This window comes from Panthera leo, chromosome E3, assembly GCF_018350215.1.
Source record: "Panthera leo isolate Ple1 chromosome E3, P.leo_Ple1_pat1.1, whole genome shotgun sequence".
NCBI lineage: Eukaryota > Metazoa > Chordata > Mammalia > Carnivora > Felidae > Panthera > Panthera leo.
In genome coordinates this window covers 16,438,064-16,460,008 of record NC_056694.1, presented here as the reverse complement: position 1 = coordinate 16,460,008, position 21,945 = coordinate 16,438,064, and the positions used below count along the sequence as shown (strand labels likewise).

Genomic DNA, 21,945 nt, shown 5'->3' with positions numbered 1-21,945 from the left:
GAGGCGCTGGCTGGCCTGGCCGGTCCACCGGCACTGCAGCCTGGTCAAGGGTCCCGGGCAGGCTGCGGGCCTGTCACTCGCTGCTATGACGGTGTCCTTGATGGGACAGGCCCTGCCGGCAACAGCCTAGAGTTTCCACTTCTTGCCTCTCATGCTATCATCCTCCACTTCTGGGCTGAGTTGGCTCCTGAAGGACTTAGAGTCTCAGTGACGGTGACCAGACCTGTCAGAACCACCCTGAGGCCCTGAGGTGGCCTGTGATCAGCCTGGACTTTTCTGCCCTGCAGGAGGGATATTTCCTGAGGGACCTCGGCCGGGGCCACTGCACTTCGTCTCTCACAGGCTTCCCTAACTTTGGGGCTGGGGGTTTCTTCCAGAAGGCCTGGGACCCTTTGTACACATCCCTTCACTCGGCCTCAACCCCTTTCCGTCTCCGCCCACCCCAGAGCACGCCGGGAAAGACAGAACCCTTCTGCACTGAGGTTTCTCTTAAGCCTCCTTGCTTGTGTCCTTGCTTCTCATTCCATGACCTTCGGCAGGTCTTTTCACCTGAGCCCCTGAAGACCAGCAATCTGCTCCCGGGTGACTTTCTGTCTCTTCCCATAGAGAGGAGCCGGCATAGCTTAGAAAACTGGTGCTATGCCAGCCCATGTCAGAATATCCTTCTAAATTATGACAGCCACCTGCAGGTAGAAGATTCTAAGAGCACGTTTTTTTTTGTTTTTTTTTTTTTTAAGGACCAGAAGTTTTTATTAAGAGTAGGAGGGTTTGTTTTTTTTAAGAATTATTAGATAATCATATTCTTTTTTTTTCATTTTTCTTTTTAATGTTTATTTTATTTTTGAGAGAGAGAGAGAGAGAGAGAGAGAGAGAGAATGTGAGCAGGGGAGGGGCAGAGAGAGAGGGAGACACAGAATCTGAAGCAGGCTCCAGGCTCTGAGCTGTCAGCACACAGCCCAATATGGGGCTTGAACTCCTGAACCGTGAATTCATGAGCTGAGCCAAAATTGGACACTTAACCAACTGAGCCACCCAGGAGCCCTGACAATCTTATTCTTAGTAATATTTCCTCATTGGCTTTTATCGTATATTTCAGCTTCACTTTCAGACTTTCAGAAATGTTGCTTGGGCTCGATAACCTTTAACTAGACTAGGTTTCACATCAGTGTTCTCTCTCCCACATCCCACGTTAGTAATAAATATGCACAACCTCCTTGAACCCTTGAAGCCCCAAACCTTGCAGGCAGTTTGAGGACTGCAGAATTCCCACAGGAGGCAGGTGGCAACTGTCTGCTCCTGTCCCTTTCTTAGAACATCCACGGGGGCCTCAAGAGTTTGCCAGTTTCAAGGAACGCCTTGTTTCATCATGAAGATGCTTACCCGCCCCCCCCCCCCCCCCCAACAATCCCCTCTCTGTCAGCATAGAGCCTGACGCAGGGCTCAAACTCACAGACTGCAAGATGGTGACCTGAGCGGAAGTCAGATGCTTAACTGACAGAGCCACCCAGGCCCCCTCCTTTTTTTTTTTTTTTTTCTTAAGTAGGCCCCACACCCAATGTGGGGCTTGAACTCATGACCCTGAGATCAAGAGTCAGTTGCATGCTCTACCGACTGAGCCAGCCAGGTGCCCCCCCCACACCCGCATTTAAAATGTACACCCTTCCACTCAGCAGTTCTGCCTTTAAGAGTTTACCCTATATGTACAAAGATGTACGTTCCAGAATATTGACTGCAGCCTCACAGCTGCATCACAGCTGTAACCGAGGAGAGCTGGGTTCAAGAGGTTATGGCACACTCACACAGCTGGAGGATATGCAGCTATCTGAAAGAATGCGATGGGTCTGTGTGCACCGACCTGGCACAGTCTCTAAGGCTCACCGTGGAATTCGAAAAGCAAACTGTAGAGTAAATAACGTGCAGAGTACGCTACTATCTACGTCAAGAGCAAGTGGGGGACATACGTGCTTCCACACGCGTAGCTCACTTCTGGAAGAACAGACAAGGGCACTCGTGTCTTGAGAGAAGGTGGTAGACTCGTGGTGAGGGGAGCAGGATGGAAGGGTGGTCTTCGTACTCTACACTGCCTTCTTCTGTTTTGTTTTATCATGTGCTTGTATGATTTTTTTCAAAAGAGCATTTAAATATAAGCTTTAAAATATATACACAAAGAGGCGCCTGGGTGGCTCGGTCGGTTAAGCGTCCGGCTCTTGATTTTGGCTCAGGTCACGACCTCACGGTTCATGGGTTCAAGGCCCTCACCTCGGACTCTGCACTGACATCATAGAGCCGGCTTGGGATTCTCTCTCTCCCTCTCTCGCTGCCCCTTCCCCACTCGCGCTCTGCTCTCTCTCTTAAAATAAAAATAAGTTCAAAGAAAAAATCTGCAAAACACAGGGATTGTGCAGAATTGCCACCGCACAGGGTGCTCTGGGAGTGCGACAGGTGTGACGGCTCGTTTTGACCAAAATAACCTGCTTTGGCACAAACCCTATCTCCGTTAGTGGCTAATGAGTTCCTCTCGAGGTGCTGTGGTTTAGCCTGTATTAGCAGATTAACATGGTTCAAGTATATCTAGTGAGGGTTGGAGGTTTGAGGTTTGTTTTGTGTTTGTGTTTACATTAAAGACAGTTATGCCTTTAATCAATCAGAATTGTTCGCCGTGAAACTAACTCTCGCCAATCCGCACCTGCTCGCTTCAGCTTGAGGCAGTCTGCTGTACGCTTCCAGCACGTCGACGGCTGATGTTGTTTCCCACCCATTCGACAGGAGCCGTTCTTTCTAGAATGTGCAGCGGAGAGAAAAGGCAAGGTACGAGGCACTGTTGCACGAATCCAAGGCACTCTTGGAGCACATGAGAACTTGTCTCAGATGACTCCTTTTTCAAAAGCCCGTCCCAGCCCCCATCTTTCTTCTTTTTCTTTTCCAATTTTCTACACCGAACATGCATTGTTATCATGGGAGAAAAGTCACTAATGTATATTTAAAGAGAAATAAAGCAAGGAACTTCTCCGTGAGCAAGAGTGTTTGAATGCGTTCGAGGCGTAATGTGACATATCCCACCTATTTAATAGGGGCAGGGGTGGGTGGTGTCTCCTCAGCAAAAAAAAAGAGAAAACCAAACAAACTAAAAAATAATAAATAAAAGATATTTAAACTCTCTATTACAGATTCTAAGAAATGTAAGCGACGTGTCAAGTGCAAAGTCTGGACCAAGTTTGGATCCTGTTTCAAACACACCACCTATAGAATTTTTTTCTGTTTTTTTTTTTAAACAACTGGGGAAATCCAAACACGGACTGTGGAGTAGGTGCTATGGAGGAGTTTCGGCTGCTGTGTGAGGTACAATGATGATGTTACCATTATCCCGGGGTGGGGGAAGAAAATGCTTACTGGTAGGAGATTCACATGGAAGTCTTTATGGGGGTAATGCTATACTCTCTGGATGTGCCTTAAAATATTCCGATGACAACACCGACAAAAAACGGGGATAAATAAAACAATATTGAAAGATGTGAGTCACCAAAGTTGGCTGATGGGACGTGGGTTTTCGTCCTACTGTTCCCTCTACGTTCATGTTGTTTGCGAATATGCATACTGAAAACTTGGACTAATAGGGTATGGGAAATGGGAATGTGTATTTTCCAAACCAAGATGGCGGCCCAGGTCTTGGACTTCTTTAGCGTGACGAGCCAGCGGCCCACGTGGAACCCCAGCTGCCCGTTCAGGTGGGCACGCGACAGGGCTTCTCACATTCTCTGATCTGAGAAGGGAGTGTGCCCTTCCCTGGGGGGTTAAGGGTACCAAAGGATGTCCCCGCCCTGCTCTCCGACCTGTGACTCTCACGGCTTGCAGGTCTCCACTCCCGCCAGGTCACACTGTCGCCTCCGCCGGTTTTCGATCACGATCTGTCCGAACCGGTCGGTCGTCCATGTTCACCTGGGAAGGGAAAGAGGAGGCTGGGCGATGCCAGAAGGGCTTCTCGAATACGCAAAATCAGACAACAGTATTCTGTTTCTGAACCGTCAAGGCTGATGTTTGCTAATACCCAGTGCAGTCAACGGAGTCGGGTGCGGGCCCGGCACGCGGGGCTGACGAGAGCGTCGTCTGCTGCCGCCCCCTGCGGGGCAACCGGGCGGTGTGCGCTCGGCCCGGGAGCCGGTCAGACCACTGAGCGGCTGCTCCACAGGTAGACTCCCACGTGCACGCCAGGTGCAAGAGGGTTTACTCCGCAGCGTGATGTGTAACGGGACCTATGACGGAAAGGACTCACATGCCCATCCGCTGGGGTTAAAGCAGTTGTGGCATGGTCGTTCAATGAAATATCACATTGCCATGAAAACAGCAAGAGGACATCCAAGTAGATGTAGGTACAGACGTAGACACACAGACACAGATACAGATGTGGAATGATTCTCAGATAACAGACTCTCGAAAAGTACAGTACAGAGGGCTGTGCATAACATGCTCCTGTCTGCCCTTAAGAAAAAAAAATCTCTAGCTACATTTATATATGCGCAGAATAATTCTGGAATCTGGCAGTGTTGCTTCCCAGGTTGGAGGACTCACTAAGGTCCGGGGTAGAAGTGAGACTTACCTTTCCCTGCATACCCTTTTGTACTATTTGATTTTTTTTTTGAAGTTTTGCATGTGGTGTTACTTATCTAATGAGAAACCATTTAAAACCCCCTTCTTACGATGTTTATTCATTTTTGAGAGAGACAGAGCATGAACGAGGGGAGGGGCAGAGAGAGAGGGAACCCCAGAATGCGAAGCAGGCTCCAGGCTCCGAGCTGTGAGCCCAGAGCTCGACGTGGGGCTCGAACTCATGAGCCGTGAGATCATGACCTGAGCCAAAACCAGATGCTTAGCTGACTGAGCCACCCATGTGCCCCCCATTTACCACTTCAAAAAAACCATTAACGTATCTATACGCACAAATGTCACAAAACATACATAATACACCGCGCACTAGTATTACTTTGTCCCCAAACGTCAACAGTTTACTATACGAAATGATTCCCAGAGCTCCCGTGACAACGGTGGCAGGCAAGAAGCAGCATCACTCTCTGTCGGTGGACGTGTGAGGCTTACGTGGCATGAATGGTCACACTGGGTGCCTGTGAGCACGTGCTCCGTCGTCTTCCTGCCTGGGTCTGAATCCTGGCCTGAAACTTACCAGCCGTGAGGCCGTGCGGCCGTGGGCAGCAAGCTGTCCAATCCCTCTGTGCTTCGGTCCCCTCACCGGCCACACCCGCCACACCCTGGTTACTGTGACAAGTAGGTTAATACAGGTCACACTCATGGAAGGTGCCAGCTGTATAGCAAGCAACTTCTACAAGTTCGCTACCCTTATTATATCAGTACTGAAATTTGCATCACTCAGGGAGCCTCGGTCGGTAAGCGACCGACTCTTGATTTTTGGCTCAGGTCATGATCTCACAGTTTGTGGGTTTGAGCCCCGCACTGGGCTCTGTGCTCACAGCATGGAACCTGCTTGGGATTCTGTCTGTCTCTCTACCCCTCCCCTGCTCGCTCTCTCTCTAAAAAATAAATAAATATTTAAAAAAAAGTTTTTTTCATCATTCATGTGGTTTTTGTCATTTTAAAATACTGATTAGGAAATCATGGAAGGCATGTGAGCAATTAGTACACCTGAGGAGGCTGATGGTTTGCATTTGTTAGGAAATTGCTGAATTCAGTGAAAACGGACACATCCCCAGGCTTGCTCCCAAGTGACTGGGTCCATGGTCAAGATTCACTTCGGCAGCCACGGATAGTGCTGGCAGGGCAGGAAAACCCTGGGGTGCACACCGCAGGAAGAGGAGAAGCCCCGGATAGCACGTCAACTATCAGGGCGGTAAGAGGTGGAGAGCCCCGTCGTGACCCAAAGTTTCAGACCGTAACAACGTGAGCACTGAGCAAGGTTTTGTCTGGCTTGCTACAAATTCTCCCCCGGCATGCCCGCACATGGTGACGAGGTGGCCCTGCAGACCCCTTGCTCCAAGGCAGTCTAGTTCCCTTCCCCTGGAATCTGGGTTAGGCCTGTAACTTGCTGTGGCCAATACAACAGTAGCAAACACGACGCAAGCGGAAGCTGAAAATCACTTGCACATTGGCCCTTGCCCTCTTGCTAGGAAGTCTGAACCCGTGTGGCAATGAACCCAAGCTGGCTTGCTATCGGAGGGGAGGCCCTGTGCGTGAGAATGAGGCATCCACATAGGAGGGAACCCCAGGGGACCCCAGCTACAGGAGTGAACCCCAGGGGACCTCAGCTGCAGCTGGCTCCAGTGGAAGAACCACCCAGCTAAGCCCAGTCCAAATGGTCCCCTCACACAATCCTGAGCAACTTGTGAACTACTCTGAATTGTGAGTTGTTCGAGACCGCTGAGGCTGCAGAGATTTTGGTACACATCAAAAGCTGACTGATAAAATGCAGAAATACTGCTATGCCTTTAACAGAATCTAATTCTTCTTACACAAACTTTTATCATCAAGAATTAAAAACAACACGAACAGTCTTCAGCCAATGACACATTAGTATGCGGTCTGAGTTACCAGACCCGAAGTAACGAACAAATTACGAAACAGGAAAAGCAATAAACTCCTACAGAAATCTCTAAACGCTTTACAGTTGGAAGGGAACACAGGCAGCCCTCAATCATGTGAGCTCTGCTGATTTATTCCGGCTCCTTCTGACTCCTTTACTGGATCCTCCTCCTTCTCTGCCCCTTTACGCTGCTGTTCCTCATGGCTGGTTGCTATTTTTCTCACAAAGCAAGTAGGTTACTTTTGCCTATTTTTATTGGCGGGGAATTTCAAAACAAGTAAATTGTCTGAACTGAAAATACCCAAGAGATTTGCTGAAAAGAACATCGTGTACGTTAGTGTCAGAATGTAACCCATGCGGTTAGACTCAGTGCCTGGACTCATGATCGCTAGAGAGAAAGGCTACCCACAAGTGCTGCTGGCTTTGACCTGACAGTCCCGACTATCCACTGTTACTGTTCATCAGGATTTCCTTTTTTTTTTTTTTTTCTTTTTTTGACAAGGAAATGTTGTATAACTCAAGTGACTTAAAAATATACATCCAGGGGTGCCTGGGTGGCTCAGTCGGTTAAGCATCCAACTTCAGCTCAAGTCATAATCTCACAGTCCATGGCTTCGAGCCCCACATCGGGCTCTGCTCACCGCTCCGAGCCTGGGGCCTGCTTCGGATTCGGTGTCTCCCTTTCTCTCTGCTCCTCCCCGGCTCGTGCTCACACTCTCTCTCAAAAATAAATAAACACTAAAAGAAATTAAAAATATATATCCAGGTGCGCCTGGGTACCTCGGTCAGTTGAGCATCTGACTCTTGATTTCGGCTCAGGTCATGATCCCAGGGTTCTGGGATTGAGCCCTGTGTTGCGCTCCATGCTGAGCATGCAGCCTGCTTGGGATCTTATCTCTCTCTCTCGTTTCCTCTACCCCTCTCCCTGACTTGCACATGCTCTCTTTCTCTCTCTCCAAAATAAGAATATATGTATGTGTATACAAATACACACACACATATGTATGCATATATCTACAAATGCTCTCTGGACCCAACTGGGTCATGGTACAAAGAATGAGAGAACTAAATCCAGAGGACAGACAATGAAGTCCAAGTTGCAGATGAAGTTGAAAATCAGAAAGAAAAACATTAAAAGGAAGTTTAAAGTAAGCAATATTTTTTAACCCAAGTCTAAAACCCCAGATTATATCAATAGGAACGATTAGAAAAAGTGAGTGAGTGGGAAAAAAGTTTCAAAACCTCAATAGGTTGGTAATTAGAGAAAAACAGTTCCAAAAACGTTTTTATTTATTTAAAAAATTTTTAAAAATGTTTATTTATTTTTGAGAGACAGAGCACAAGCCGGGGAGGGGCAGAGAGAGAGAGGGAGACACAGGATCTGAAGCAGGCTCCAGGCCTCCAGGCTCCAAGCTGTCAGCACAGAGCCTGATGCAGGGCTCGAACCCACGAACCATGAGATCATGAACTGAGCTGAAGTCGGATGCTTAACCGACTGAGCTGCCCAGGTGCCCCTCCAAAAACCTTTTTAATGCAAAAGGCACCGACTATTACATACGGTATTACCACATGGGGGGAAGCCAGGTGGAGAAGGCTACGTGGGAATTTCCTGTACAACTTTTGCAACTTTTTTTTACAAATTTGAATTATTTGAAAGTAAAAAGTTAAACACGTTTACAGTGTATTTTTAAGAGGCAGCCTTCGCCAATATTAAAAACAGGATTAATACTTTTCAGAAGAGAAGTCTAAGCGAAGCAAAAACAGCCCACGGAGGAAAACACAGAGCACAAATGAACCCCAGAGAACTATGAATGTAATTCTAATACTTGTGATAGCCGCTGTTCCTTATCCATTTTGTAGATCTCCAGGACTGAGGCAAACTTGCCTATCAAGAGCTCCCCTGATTAATTTTTTTTTAAGTGTATTTACTTATTTTGAGAGAGACAGAGGGCAAGCAGGGGAGGAGCAGAGAGAGAGGGAGGGAGAATCCCAAGCAGGCTGTGTCAGCACAGAGCCCAATGTGAGGCTCAATCTCATGAACCAGGAGATCACGACCTGAGCCGAAATCAGAAGTTGGATGCTTAACCAACTGAGCCACGCAGGCATCCCAAGAGCTCTCCTGATTTGTAAGTGATTATTTCCCTGGCTATGTAGCACATTTGCCCAAATGGTGTGTTTCTACGTTCGCAGCGGGTTGCTGCTGGTTACCACCGCAACTGTCATAATCTACAGATTATAGCTTATGCGCCAATTTCCGTTCAACTGCTTTCACACGCATACTTAATATAATCTCCAAGCTCTCCGCGCAAAGCCTGACATGGGGCTCCATCTCCCCAACCGTGAGATCATGACCTGAGCGGAAATCAAGAGTTGGACGCTTAACCAACTGAGCCACCCAGGCGCCCTGCAGTTATAGGTTTCTATACATATAATTATCTTCTCTCAAACTTTATGGTATCAGGCATCAGTATGTTATAAAAGCAATACACGTGATTCTGATGTGAAAACAGGAGAAACATTGCTTCTCAAAGACTTAGAAAACCTCCCTCTTAGCAATGAAATGATAAACATTTCAGAATTAAAAACGGAACACGGGTATCATGCTGCACTTTCACCTGACCTTATTTCGTATTCGCATGAAATCACAAACGCGTAAGAGGTTAAAACAAGATCTCACTGTGGATTCACGTTACATTTCTTTAGCTTCTCTTCGAGTTCAGGTGAATCTCGGAGATCTGCTCCAATAATGGCATAGCTCTTTGAATCCAACAGGTGTCCATTTGGAAAGCCAAGAAGAGATTATCGTTTCAACAGAAATTCATCCAGAGGTGATCATTTCAATGGATTTCTTTTCAAAATTCAATTATTTTTTCTCCATTACAGAAATACATGTCCCACTGCAAAAAGGAAAAAAAAAATCAGGAAGGAGGAGGGTGGAATGAATGAAAATCACATCTTCCAACTATTAAATGTTTTGGTATAGAACATTGCAGTCTTCTATACATACAACATAAACCCATACACACAACATAAGCACATTTTCTGTCACACAAATACGTACACACACATCACACAGGAAAAAGAAAACAGGGCCAATTCTTCTTTTGAAAACTACTTTTCCTACTTAACAGTAATATCAATGACATCATCATCTGTAATGATTCCCTAGCATTCCATCAGTGGATAAAACAACTTACTCAGCCAAGCCCTCACGATTAGGCCTGTGGTATCTCCAAATTTTCTCCATCTGAGGCACTGCGATGAGCATCTTTGTATAGACCTCATGAAGCACCTGTCCAGTTAAGTAGGTCTCTAGGAGTAGAATTAGGAGGTCAAAGGGTAAAATATTTAAGTATTGGTACCGATCAGCTGGCCACTCTCTAAATGTCGTGCCAATTTGTGAGATACTATGTTTAAAAGAAAATAGCTTCTAAAGTATTTACAAATACAATGATAACATTAGCTTGAAAATACTCCCACAGAGGGGCGCCTGGGTGGCGCAGTCGGTTAGGCGTCCGACTTCAGCCAGGTCACGATCTCGCGGTCCGTGAGTTCGAGCCCCGCGTCAGGCTCTGGGCTGATGGCTCGGAGCCTGGAGCCTGTTTCCGATTCTGTGTCTCCCTCTCTCTCTGCCCCTCCCCCGTTCATGCTCTGTCTCTCTCTGTCCCAAAAATAAATAAAAAACGTTGAAAAAAAAAATTAAAAAAAAAAAAAAAGAAAATACTCCCACAGAGATCGGACAGCATGGTTTCTATAGTGGTTCTCGAGCTTTGGCAGTCATCAGAATCACCTGGCGGGCTTGTTAAAACAGACTGATGGCTTCTACCCCCCGAGTTTCTGATGTAGCAGATCTTGCAGAAGTAGACATTTTGTCAGATTCTTTCAAAAGTTAGACATCTGTATTTCCAACCAGTGCTCCGCAGTGGTGATGTCACTAGTCCAGGACTACACTTTTAGAACCACTGGTACGGATGAAATTGGCCACAGTTAAAAGTTCAGTGATGGGTACATGGAGGTTCATTTACTTACTTATTTTGAGAGATGGCGGGGGGAGGGGGGTGGGGGAGGGAGAGCGGGGGAAGGGTGGAGAAAGAGGGAGAGAAAGAATCCCAAGCAGGCTCTGTGCTAATAACACAGAGTCCAGTGCAGGGCTCAAACTCATGAACTGTGAGATCCTGACCTGAGCCCAAATCACGACTTGGCCATTTGACTGACTGAGCCACCCAGACGTCCCCCTTGATTTACTCATTCGGACTGACTTTTCATTGTGTGCCCATTTATATACTTTTAAGTTTCACCTCGTGCATATTTCAGCTTTAAGAAATGATCAATTTCAAGATGCGTATTTTTTCTCAGTTTCACATTTCTGAAATGAGGATGCATCAGTCAATAACGTTTCGGTTTAACTTATCAGCACCTTTTCTTTCCTGACGGTAAATAGATAGTGTGATTCTTGCAATCACAGCCTCAAAGGTTTAATGAAATAGGGCAATTTTTCAATGAAAATGTGTCAGTGTTATCATCGCCTATCACTTTTCTCAAATTTTCACTCACATTTGTATTTTCATTAATTTTTATTTCAACTGTCCCTCTCCCAGAATGATGGCAAGATCAAAAACTATCAAGGACAGGACTAGAAAATTTGCCCACACAAGACACAAACCCAGAGTTAAAAACCAAGTGAAAGGCTAAGAAAGAAATCTGCCAATCAACAGTTGATGAGGGATTTGTATCAAAGAACATTGCTTTATGTTGTAAAGGATTCCTATAAATTGAAAAGGAAATGAAACAATGCAACTGGAAAATATATGAGCAGAGGAAATTTACAAGAAATCCCACAGGCCAACAGAAGGAAGGAAGGGTACTCCGTTTCACTAGCACGTTCAAAGTTATAAAAAATTTAAAACAAAGTTACAAAAAAATCTTTAATTCATAGATTTGGCAGACTGGCAGGAATTTTTTAAAATGGTAGTAGCCAGTGTTAGCGAGGGTGTAGGGAAAGGGAACCCGCATCTACTCTGGTGAAAATACAAATTAGTCGAAAGGGTCTTGAAGCACGGCTTGGCAGTAGCTATTAGAATTCATAAGATACAATTTTTTGAACTGGCAATTCCTGCGAATATGCACATATAACTAGACTTTCTACAAAACTGTTTAATAGGAAACCATAAAGAAGGCGGCAATCTAAAGGACCATCAGTAGCGAATACGTTAAGTAAAATGGAATTTCCATGCAGAGGAGTACTACGAAGTCACCAGAAATAACGAGGTAGATCTAATCTGGCAACATGAAGACAGCCGTGATTCCCTAGGATGCACGAAGAACAAGTTTCAAAACAGTACGTATAAATTATTCGCTTTACTAAAATTATACATATAACTGTATTTATTTATTTATAGAAGTATAGATTCACTCTTTCAACAAATACATGTTGATCTACATCATATATATTTATTTATTCAATATATGCATACTCCTTCACCAAAAATTTACTGAACCTTTTGCGGGCCGGGCACGGGATTCTATTTACATGTGTATTTTCTTACGCGTGATATTTACCTGCCTCTAGGTACACTGTCCATCCACAGGAGAAAACACCCTGCACAGTGGTTATCGTGGTGGGGGGAGAGATTACGCAGGGTCTTTACTTTCTACTTCACATGCTTCTACACTGATGGGTCGAAGGCAATGCAAAGTGCTAACTAACCCTTTCATTACAGCTAATCCTTCTGACGCAAATATTAACCAAATATACAGAAAAGTATGACGGCTACGATGTAGAGAAAGCAGATGTGCCAGCCAATGGCAAAGCCTGAGAAGGTTGTACTTAAAATTTGTACGAGGGAAACAAAGGATGGAGGAGATATTAGTTTCTGTGGGAGTCTGTTCACTAGGAGCGTGACGAGGGCACTGTGCTGGTGTAGAGGCCTGTCTAGTTGCCTGACGTTTCCTGTGTTATCTGTGCCCACCATCTAAGGCCATCGTCTCTGAGCATGTTTTCTGACCTGAATTATTAATAAGCCCCTTGAACTTCTCTGTCAGACACACACTGAACACAATGGAACATTCTGGAAGAGTGTTTGTGACGTTAGTTTTAAAGGCTTAGAAGGGAGGAAAGAGTTGTTGGAAACACTCATACTGAAAACTTACGGGGAAAAACTGAGCCCCGGGGCCAAGGACCTAACGTAACAGGTGAAGCGGGTCAGGTACGAGACAACAGTGGTGGGCATGTGCATTCCCTCTCAACGAAGCAGCCATGTAGGAGTCAGGGTCTGAGGCTGCCGGACTGGATTTTTCCAAGGAAAGATTTTCGGGAAAAAGCTCCTATATTTGAAATGTTTGCAGCTCACTGAAATGTTTTTCAAAAGATTTCAGATTGGGACCTATGGACATCTAAGAGGGGCCATACAAACAATTGTTTCAAGTTCCTTCACAGTAGATGTGATGCAGAAGTATACACTCTATGACGTCAGGTGCACACACGCGCAGACTCAGACGCGCACGCTCACACACACACACACACACACACACACACACACACCATCTTTAAAAAGAAAGGGGAAGAAAAGCAGAGAGGTAGCCCATACTGTATTACTTAGGTTAAGGGTACTTGCCAATTTGCAGTGTGTCCTCTGAATGTCATTCTATAATGGGTTGTAATAAGAAAGGCTTGTATCTATGGGAGGATGGGAAAGAGAGAGAAATGAGTCAAGTAGCTTAGTTAGTGAAAAAATGCAAACACCCACTACCGAAATGGCCAGTAGGTACCGCTACTGCTCAAAGCAAGGGTGACTCCAGAGGGCCTGCTGCTTAATGACGTCTGACCCTAGGCACACACATGAAAAATTCAGTGGATCAGCTCTCAGAGTAGGTCAGTGAGCGTTACTCTCCGAATCTGACGTCAAGTCACAAACTGATCATGAAGCACTCAAGACGTAGAAACCGCCAAAGATAGGCTAGTGGTATGTTTCCAAACGTTGCAGTGTTTTCCAAGCCATCTCTCGTTTCCTGCTTCTGCTCACTCAATTAAAAATTTTAACCATTATTAATCACAGACAACTAAACAAACCGATTCCTACTCAGACCTGACGTCCAGTAACATTTAGGTGATGACTCTGCTCTCCTCCAGAATGTGCAAAAAATTAGACATCCGAGAGCCGATTTCAGTATCGCAACCACCATACACACATCTTTCACCCCAGAAACCTCCTGTAGGCTTAAGTGAGAGCCCACCTGCTCTTATTTGACTCGGTGTCCTAACAAGCTAGGTCGTATTCTGTGGCTGCACAGCATCAGATGCCATAGCGCATCTCAGATGCACACTACGTGGGGCGCCTGGGTGGTCAGTCGGTTGAGCATCCAACTTCGTTCGGCTCAGGTCATGATCTCGCACACAGCTCATGAGTTTGAGCCCTAGGTTGAGCTCTGTGCTGACAGCTCAGAGCCTGGAGCTTGCTTCGGATTCTGTGTCTCCCTGTCTCTGTGCCCCTCCCCAGCTTGCACTCTGTCTCCCTCTCTCAAAAATAAATAAATATTAAAAAAAAATTTTTTTTAGATACAATGCACATTCCGTGTAATACAATCTTGTATTTGGAAAAGGGGAAAACTTGATTCCATAGGGTAAGTTAGGAAAAAAAAAAAACTTGAAAAATATTTCTAGCTTGTGGGAATTACACACCTTTAAAGGACAAGGTGAAAGTTTTAATGTTTACTAAAAGTTTTTTTAAATGTAAGACTTAAGATTTTGTTTAAATGACTAATTTAAAAAGAAGGGGAAAAAGTATACGTTAAAAACCACTGAGAAAATCTGACCTTGGGCTTGAGGTCAGGGTTTAAATTTCAGCTCTACCCCTTTGTCAACAGGAAACCTTATGGAAATTAGCTTAACTTCTTTGAGCTTTGGTTTCCTCAACTGCTAATAAAAGCATGTCATTCCTGAGTCGGCTCTGACGACTCAATGAGATCATCTGAGTGAAGCATTTCACATGGTGCTACCAAAGCTCTCAGCAAAGATTCACAAACTCGCCATCTATAACTGCAGAATTCTTAAAACATGGACTCAGGGTGGCCCCCATACTATCTCATATATAGTAAATGGCCAATTTGGCCTCCCATTATTCATTCAAACGCTATTTACTACACATCTGCTCTGAGCCAGGCCCCTTTCTATGCTCTGGAGATACAGAAGTAGCCGGAGCACACATGAAAATTCAGATTATTGGAACTCCTGGTTGGCTCAGTCGGTTAAGTGTCCAACTTTGGCTCAGGTCATGATCTCACGGTTCACGAGTTCAAGCCCCAGATCGGACTCTGTGCTGACAGCTCAGAGCCTGGGCCCTGCTTTGGATTCTGTCTCCCTCTCTCTCTCTCCCTCTCTCTCTCTCTCTCTCTCTGCCTCTCCCCCACTCATACTCTGTCTCCCTCTCTCTCTCTCAAAAATAAATAAAACATTAGAACACTTTTTTAAATTTCAGATTAAAATTAAACCACTATAGGTCATTTCTATTAAGTGTTCAGAGAAATTACGTTAACGGACAGAAGAGTTGCAAGGGAGGGGACATTTCATTTTGAAGACAGTTTGGAATGGGGATCTTGGGGCCAGAAGGAAGGTGGGAAGGGGGTAAAAGGGAAGAGTCCCCTAAAATGAGGTCTCTGGCGTTCAGACCGGCCGCCTCCTGAACGCTGCTCCTGAATCCTACCGGGCTCTCTCCTGTGGTCAAAGCCATACTCACTTGATGCTGTGCAGCTTTCTCGTGACTCTCATGGGAAAGTCCACTTCAAAATATTTACTTGGGAGAAGATCTTCATCCTGAGGAAAAACACGCAGTAAGCTCTAGAATTATGTATTCACTCCTACATTTACTGACCACCTTCACGTACCGAGCGAGTACTAGGCCCCGAAGAGCATCAGGGCACTTAAGGGTTTGACATGCAGGAACGATATGGGCAGAGATGTATTTTCCAGATTACTGTGGTCTCCACGTGGGGAATGGATGGAGGACGGGCGTCCGGGGTTCACAGCTGTCCAGGGAAGAAGTCACGGGGAGCCTGAACTGGGGGAGCAGTGCCTGGGATGGAGGTGGGGGTATGTGGAGGCGCTGGGGGAGTAGGACCTGACAGAATTTTCCAAAAAGCAGATCGAGATGAATCAGAGAGGGTCAGGACACCAATGCTGACCAGCATTTGAGGGATAAAATGGAATAAAACAGCAAAAATCCCGAAGCATCGCGCACAGTGGGGGTGAGTACTGTTTTGTGACACGTTTACTTTTTTCTGTGAGGGGAGGATACAGCGGGTGGTAAAGGGCAGGTGCTCTGGAGCAGGGGACGGGGGTTCGAATCCCAGCTCCACCGCCTGTCTGCCGCGAGGCCCCAAAGTCACTCCACTCCCTGGGCCAAGTTTCCCTCCTCTGCGAAGCAGAGACAGGGACAGCACCTCACGGGGTTGTGAGGAGTAATGAGGAAATAAGTACACACAAGGGACACTCAGAACGGGGCCTGCCTTAGTAAGTGCCACGTGTGTGCCTTTATCATTGACTGTCATGGGGACGGGGTCCCGAGGTGGCTCCGTCGGTTAAGTGTCTGACGTTGGCTCAGGTCATGATCTCACGGCTCGTGAGTTTGAGCCCCACGTGGGGGCCAGGGCCCGCTTTGGATCTTCTGTCCCCTTCTCTCTCTGCCCTTCCCCCACCGGTTCTCTCTCTCAAGTTAAATAAATAAACTTAAAAACCTTATTGACATGGGTACTTAGAAGTAGGTCTTGGCCTGGGGTGTACATTTATCTTTACTGAGGGCTGCAGTAAAAAAGCGTGGCAGACGCGCGCGCACATGCACACACAAACAAACACACACACGACCTTGCTCCCCCTTCTGCATCCCCGGCCTGGTCTCCCCTTGGCCCCCTGGCCATCCTAGCACATTCTCTGTCACGTCCAATCAATCCCTCAGCCCCGATGCGTATTCACGAACGCATTCTCTCCTCCTCAGCTCTCCAACTGCACACACTGTAAGGACACCGCTGTCTGGACTCTCAGCGACACCCTGCGTGTTGCCTGCAGCAGCTCCCGATGCCCCTGAAGCTTGGGGAAAGAAACAAGGCGCTCCACAACCTGGTGACCTGCCCGGCGCCCCCCCAAAGCGCTCTTCTAACGCCTCCGTATCCACCTGTACTTACATTCCACAAGTACAGAGCCGCTTCCTTAAAGTGGAAAAAAAGACCAAGAAAAAGACACTTGTTGGTGCCCAGAACCCGGTGGTGGGCCTCGCAGGTGTGGGCCGGGATTAAGGAAGAGCTGGGGTGAGGATGACACCCCTCTTTCTGACTCGAGCAACTGCGCAGAACACCATTTACGTGCACAGTAACGAGCGATGGACAGCAGGGACCGAGAGGGAGCCGGCCCCCCACGACAGCATGACGGGCAGGGAGGCAGCAATCACAAGCAAGCATTTTCCAGTAGGAGGTGACCCTAAGGGCAAGTGTCAGAACTGGGAGAGCCAGCTACCCCTCAGCCCTTGGAAAATCTCAGGGGATCTGGTCTGGGGGACAAAGGGGGAAGGAGGAAGGGGGAGACAGGAAGACAGAGACAAAGACAGTCTCCTGACCCATCAGAAGAGACACGCTCACCGATCTCAACCGTTCTCTCTTGGTGCTGCCGCGCCCCCCTGCCCGTGTATAGGGCAGGGCCTGGTAAAAAGCTGTCCGAAGATATTTGGAGGAAACGTTTAGAGCATACCAGAAGATGACTTTTGCTAGGAAATTCCAGAACACCCTCTAAGGATTTCGCTCACACGATATGAAGTTAAGGACACGCTAAAATTCCAGAAGGCCAGGAGAACAAAAGCAAATGCAGGACAGCATACGATCCTATGGCTCGTCTAGGACTTCTGACTTTCTAAAGAGCTTTCCCACTCATCAGCTACTTGCCCTCTTAAGAATGCCGATTAAGGGGTCACCATGGAGGGAAAGCTTCCAAAAGGCACACTGGAGCTTTTAAGGAACAGACATCTTCTTTCTTGCCTTTGGGGAAGGGGCAACAAATGGCTGCGGGACATGACGCTTCAACTTTTTATTCTGGGATTCCCCGAGCCCTTCCGACACTCCACTCGCCAGTAGCTCGCACGTCACAGGAGGCACGGAAGGCAACCGGGACCGTGCATAGCTACCGGAGGGCAGCCGGGGACAACCGTGAGGAAGAGTATCCCGTAGGCTCAAAGGAGACCCAACGTGGCCGACCGCTGCACAGGCTGCCATATTGAGACTGACCCCCTGCGTCCTTGATCCTCTGGCCGTGTGGAAATAGGATTCAAGAGACACCAAGAAGCTGAGGTCCCTTAAAGGGTTTCACTCACCCTTTATTCTTTGTCTGGGGTTGTACTGGCTTTCCTGCATCCTTCTCTCACCCGCTGCTTGAAGGTGGGAGCCTTCAACTGTCCCTTCGACTGGTCTTGGGGCCTGACGTCATACAGAACGAGCTCACACACCAGCGGCAGCAAAGAGCCTGTGACCCACAGCCAAGCCTCTGCTGGTGCAGCCAGGGGACCCTCCCAGGTGGAAGGTGCACCAGACAACAAGACTAGCCGACGAGATCTCCCCTCCTCTTTTACAGAAGCACGTAGAGCTCAAAAACAGGGCTCAGCGAACTTGCTGTAAACAGCCAGTACTCTAGCCTTTGCAGGCCAGACGGTCTCTGCTGTGACTTCTCCACTCTGCTGCCGTAGGGCTAAAGCAGCCACAGGGAAGATGGAAGGAACTGGGAGTTGGCTGTGTTGCAGTAAAACTTTATTTACCAACATAGGTGGCAGCCTAAATTTGGCCCGTTCAGCTCCTGCTCCAGAGAGCAAACAAGCATCATTTTTCTAAAAAGAAACTTAGGTTTTTTAAAACCCTTTAGACTGATGTCATTATCAAAACGAAAAAACTCCACCAAATTTTTCAGACCCTGCACTATTCTCCTTCCTCACTGCTGACAGATGACCTTTTCCTTGGAAGGGGCACATGAGCTTCAGTGTACCTTGCTCAGAAATAAAAATCTCAGGGGCGCCTGGGTGGCTCAGTCGGTTAAGCGTCTGACTTCGGCTCAGGTCATGATCTCACGGTCCGTGAGTTCGAGCCCCACGTCGGGCTCTGTGCTGACAGCTCAGAGCCTGGAGCCTGTTTCGGATTCTGTGTCTCCCTCTCTCTCTCTCTGACCCTCCCCTGTTCATGCTGTCTCTCTCTGTCTCAAAAATAAATAAACGTTAAAAAAAAAAATTTAAAAAATAAAAATAAAAAAAATAAAAAAAAAAAAATAAAAATCTCAGATTTAGTAATGATTAACCCACCTACACGGCGGGGGGAGAGACCAAACCACGGGACCACGTTGAAAAGGGTGTCAAGCCCAAAGGAGGAGTTTCTCCCGTGGCTTCTGTTCACACCGCACGCATTCTGCCACTGCATTCTCTTCCAGTTCCTTCCACCACGCCGTGCTCTCTGAGGCCCAGAGGCACCGCCGACCTATAGCAAAGAGCCCCCCTCCCCCACCCCACGAGCAGCCGCAGGGCTCTCTGGAGAGAACAAGGAGGGAATCTGGATGTGGACGAACTGCAGCCTGTTGTTTGTTCCATGCTCCAGCGCCACTGGCTGTCCGACCTGGGGACGCCATGAGCTCTCGGAGCCCGCCTTGCCCCGTCTGGGTACCACCCCCCCACCTGCAGAGCTCTCATGTTCATTCCCGAGGTCATGGATGTGCACGCCCTTCAGAAACGTTAGCTATCTTCTCCTGAATGAAGAATGCAGAGGCAACCGGTTAATACTAAGGCTGTGCTGAGGCCACTGATTTCTCGCCTCAGTGAGAGAGAGGCTGGGGCACCGATGACCAAAGACCTCATCTGGTGAGCTGATGAGGGACAAAATACACACTCAGGTCGCATTAGGCCCACACACTCTAGTTTATCTTGGTGTACTTCTGCAAGAATCTGGGGAAATGCACGTACCCATGACTGCCACATGACCGACCTGACAGAAGAACCAAGAGAGATCTGTACAAACCTACAAAAAAGAAAACGCAATCAGTGAGATTGCGTAGAGAAAGCAATGAAAGCAAATCAGTGAGATCGTTGTAGAGAAAAGGTTTGGTGCTACAATTCCAGCCCGGAATCAAAGACCAGGCCTGTGGTCCTGATTCTGCCACTAACTGGACCGATTTCCTCTTCTGTGAGTGAGTGTAATTATACCTGCTCTTGAACCCTAACGAAGGAGGTGAGGGACCAAATCAGAGAATGGAGGGGCACCTGGATGGCTCAGGCAGTTGGGCTCGGACTCTTGATTTCGGCTTGGGTCACGGTCTCGTGCTCCGTGGGATAGGCCCCGCATCTAAGCCCCACTTAGGATTCTGTCTCTCTCTCTCTCTCAAAATGAATAACTAAACTTAAAAGGGCTTTGTGTCATGTTACCATCACCCAGCCTTGCAAATCTCCAAGCTATACTGAAGACACCGTCACGACGACAGTAAAGTCTTTTGTTGTCGTCAAAACGGCAAATGCCTGGGCCCCTGGTCTCAGCTACTCCACTGGCAGGGCTCTCGCACACACGCAGAGAATGTATACAAGGATTTGGATCAAAAGCCCTGTTTGTGACAGCAGGAGCTAAGAAGCAAGGCACATATCTAGGGCCCTGGTGACATCACGTACGTGGCTGACAGTGGTTGCACAGCAGGTGCAAGCAGATGGGGACAGGGACGCGGGACAGGCAGTCACCGCATTCCTTTTGAATATATTTCTAACATTTAAAACAATGTTTATTTACTTATTCTGCGAGAGAGATGGGGGAAGGGCAGAGAGAGAGGGAGAGTGAGAGAGTGACAGGATCCCAAGCAGCCTCTGTGCCGTCAGCACAGAGCCCAATGCGGGGCCTGAACCCACAAACCGAGAGATCATGACCTGAACCGCAATCAAGGGTCGGGTGCTCAACCGACAGAGTCGCCAGGGCGCCCCTGACATTTTGAACCCGCTGGGAACCTTCACAAAATTAAATAATTGGGGAAACAAGGGGGCGGTATTTTTTAATTTACCTTTAGTCTCCAGAAGGTGGTATCCATCCCAGCCCCAAGATTTAGAATCTCACAGGGACATTCTGTCTTCCCTAGAAATGCCTTTATAAGCTGACGGACGCCATGGACGCGAGCAAAATATCCTGAGAGAGAGACAGAGACAAGCCATGACTCAGTGATGATGGAAATAAACCTTGCAAAGTTCACACCAGGAGGACAAAACACAACCCTTCTGCCCTTCTTCAGGGGTAGCGGTTTAGGTTATCCAGAGACCTTATGGGAGAAGTAATGACTTTAAAATTCTCTTCCTTTTTTTTTTTTTTTTAAAGCCATCTGAACCAAAATAAGCACAATCTATCTAATGGTTGGATCAACTACCTTAAGGAAAACGCAACGCCCCCTAATTCTACCTATGAAAGAAAAATATTTTATATCAAAACATGGGATCTAAATGTCCCTCTTAGAAATGTGTCTTTTCGTGGCTAAGTGAGAGCTACTCAGAATTCGGCTGAAACTCAAAATTGGGAGACCCTCTGGAAAGTATTCTGGGGTCAGGAAATGGGGCAGATAAATGTCAAAGCAAAGACAGCCATGTTTCTTAGCGTGCTCCCTTCATCTCCATCCTGTGCGGGTTAGAGCCTGGATGTTTGTAAAACACCACAGGCGGGGTTGGGCGGGGGGCGGTGCACAGGCAAATGGTGCCTAATAAACTGACTTGTTAAGCTCTGGCGTGGGAAGCTGGAACAGAGGAGACAAGAAATAAGAGGGTGAAAGGAAGATAAAATTGATCTGGGTTCTAAAGCCCTTCTGCTTACAGTATTACTATTTTAAGAACAAAATTTGAGTGGCATTTATAGACACTTACTGCAATTTGACATAGGGATTTCATGTCTGTGGATTCTACTAGTAAATAATTTGAGCTTGTCTTTTTACATGTCTCTTTTGGGGCGCCTGGGTGGCTCAGTCGGTTGGGCGTCCGACTTCGACTCAGGTCATGATCTCAGAGTCTGTGAGTTCGAGCCCCCTGTCGGGCTCTGTGCTGACAGCTCAGAGCCTGAAGCTTGTTTCAGATTCTGTCTCCCTCTCTCTCTGACCCTCCCCTGTTCATGCTCTGTCTCTCTCTCTGTCTCAAAAATAAATAAACGTTACATGTCTCTTCCATTTTACTTTTCTAGTAAATCCTTTTTACCGTGGGTTACAGAGTATCATCCACAATGGACTGGACATTGGAAAAATTTTTAAAATGCTCCCCACACGCTGTTTGGGAAGCACTCTCCTACTATGGGGCCCTAGTCTAGCGATGCCAACCCAGGGAGAGGAAGAAGGAAGGCCGGAGGGCTGACCTGCTGCCCAGGGCCCCCAGCACCCAGGG

The 21,945-nt window shown here is 47.2% G+C and overlaps 1 protein-coding gene and 2 long non-coding RNA genes across 7 annotated transcripts in view; 2 read left to right on the top strand and 1 right to left on the bottom strand.

Annotated features, from left to right (window-relative positions):
• Positions 1–3,510, top strand: part of LOC122210297 (probable fibrosin-1) — a 45,484-nt gene extending 41,974 nt beyond the window's left edge. Inside the window, exons 5-6 of the mRNA XM_042922914.1 lie at positions 2,649–2,808; positions 3,168–3,510. Coding sequence (XP_042778848.1) covers positions 2,649–2,663 — 15 coding nt within the window. The 3' untranslated portion in view covers positions 2,664–2,808; positions 3,168–3,510. The remainder of the gene's footprint in view (positions 1–2,648; positions 2,809–3,167) is intronic.
• Positions 3,511–4,838: 1,328 nt separating this feature from the next.
• On the bottom strand, positions 4,839–20,712 carry LOC122209871. 4 transcript variants are annotated; one of them, XR_006197797.1, is made up of 5 exons: positions 20,595–20,712; positions 15,280–15,356; positions 9,745–9,859; positions 9,225–9,444; positions 4,839–5,268 (listed from the first exon to the last, which is right to left on the bottom strand). It is a non-coding gene; the product is annotated as an uncharacterized LOC122209871 (long non-coding RNA). The 4 variants fall into 4 exon arrangements; XR_006197800.1 differs by having other exon boundaries at positions 9,241–9,444; XR_006197796.1 differs by lacking the exon at positions 4,839–5,268 and having other exon boundaries at positions 9,146–9,444.
• LOC122209872 lies at positions 5,871–18,635 on the top strand. 2 transcript variants are annotated; one of them, XR_006197802.1, is made up of 7 exons: positions 8,594–8,673; positions 9,320–9,375; positions 11,709–11,885; positions 12,268–12,367; positions 15,211–15,373; positions 15,682–15,787; positions 16,534–18,635. It is a non-coding gene; the product is annotated as an uncharacterized LOC122209872 (long non-coding RNA). The 2 variants fall into 2 exon arrangements; XR_006197801.1 differs by lacking the exons at positions 8,594–8,673; positions 9,320–9,375 and adding an exon at positions 5,871–6,662.
• Positions 20,713–21,945: the final 1,233 nt, after the last annotated feature.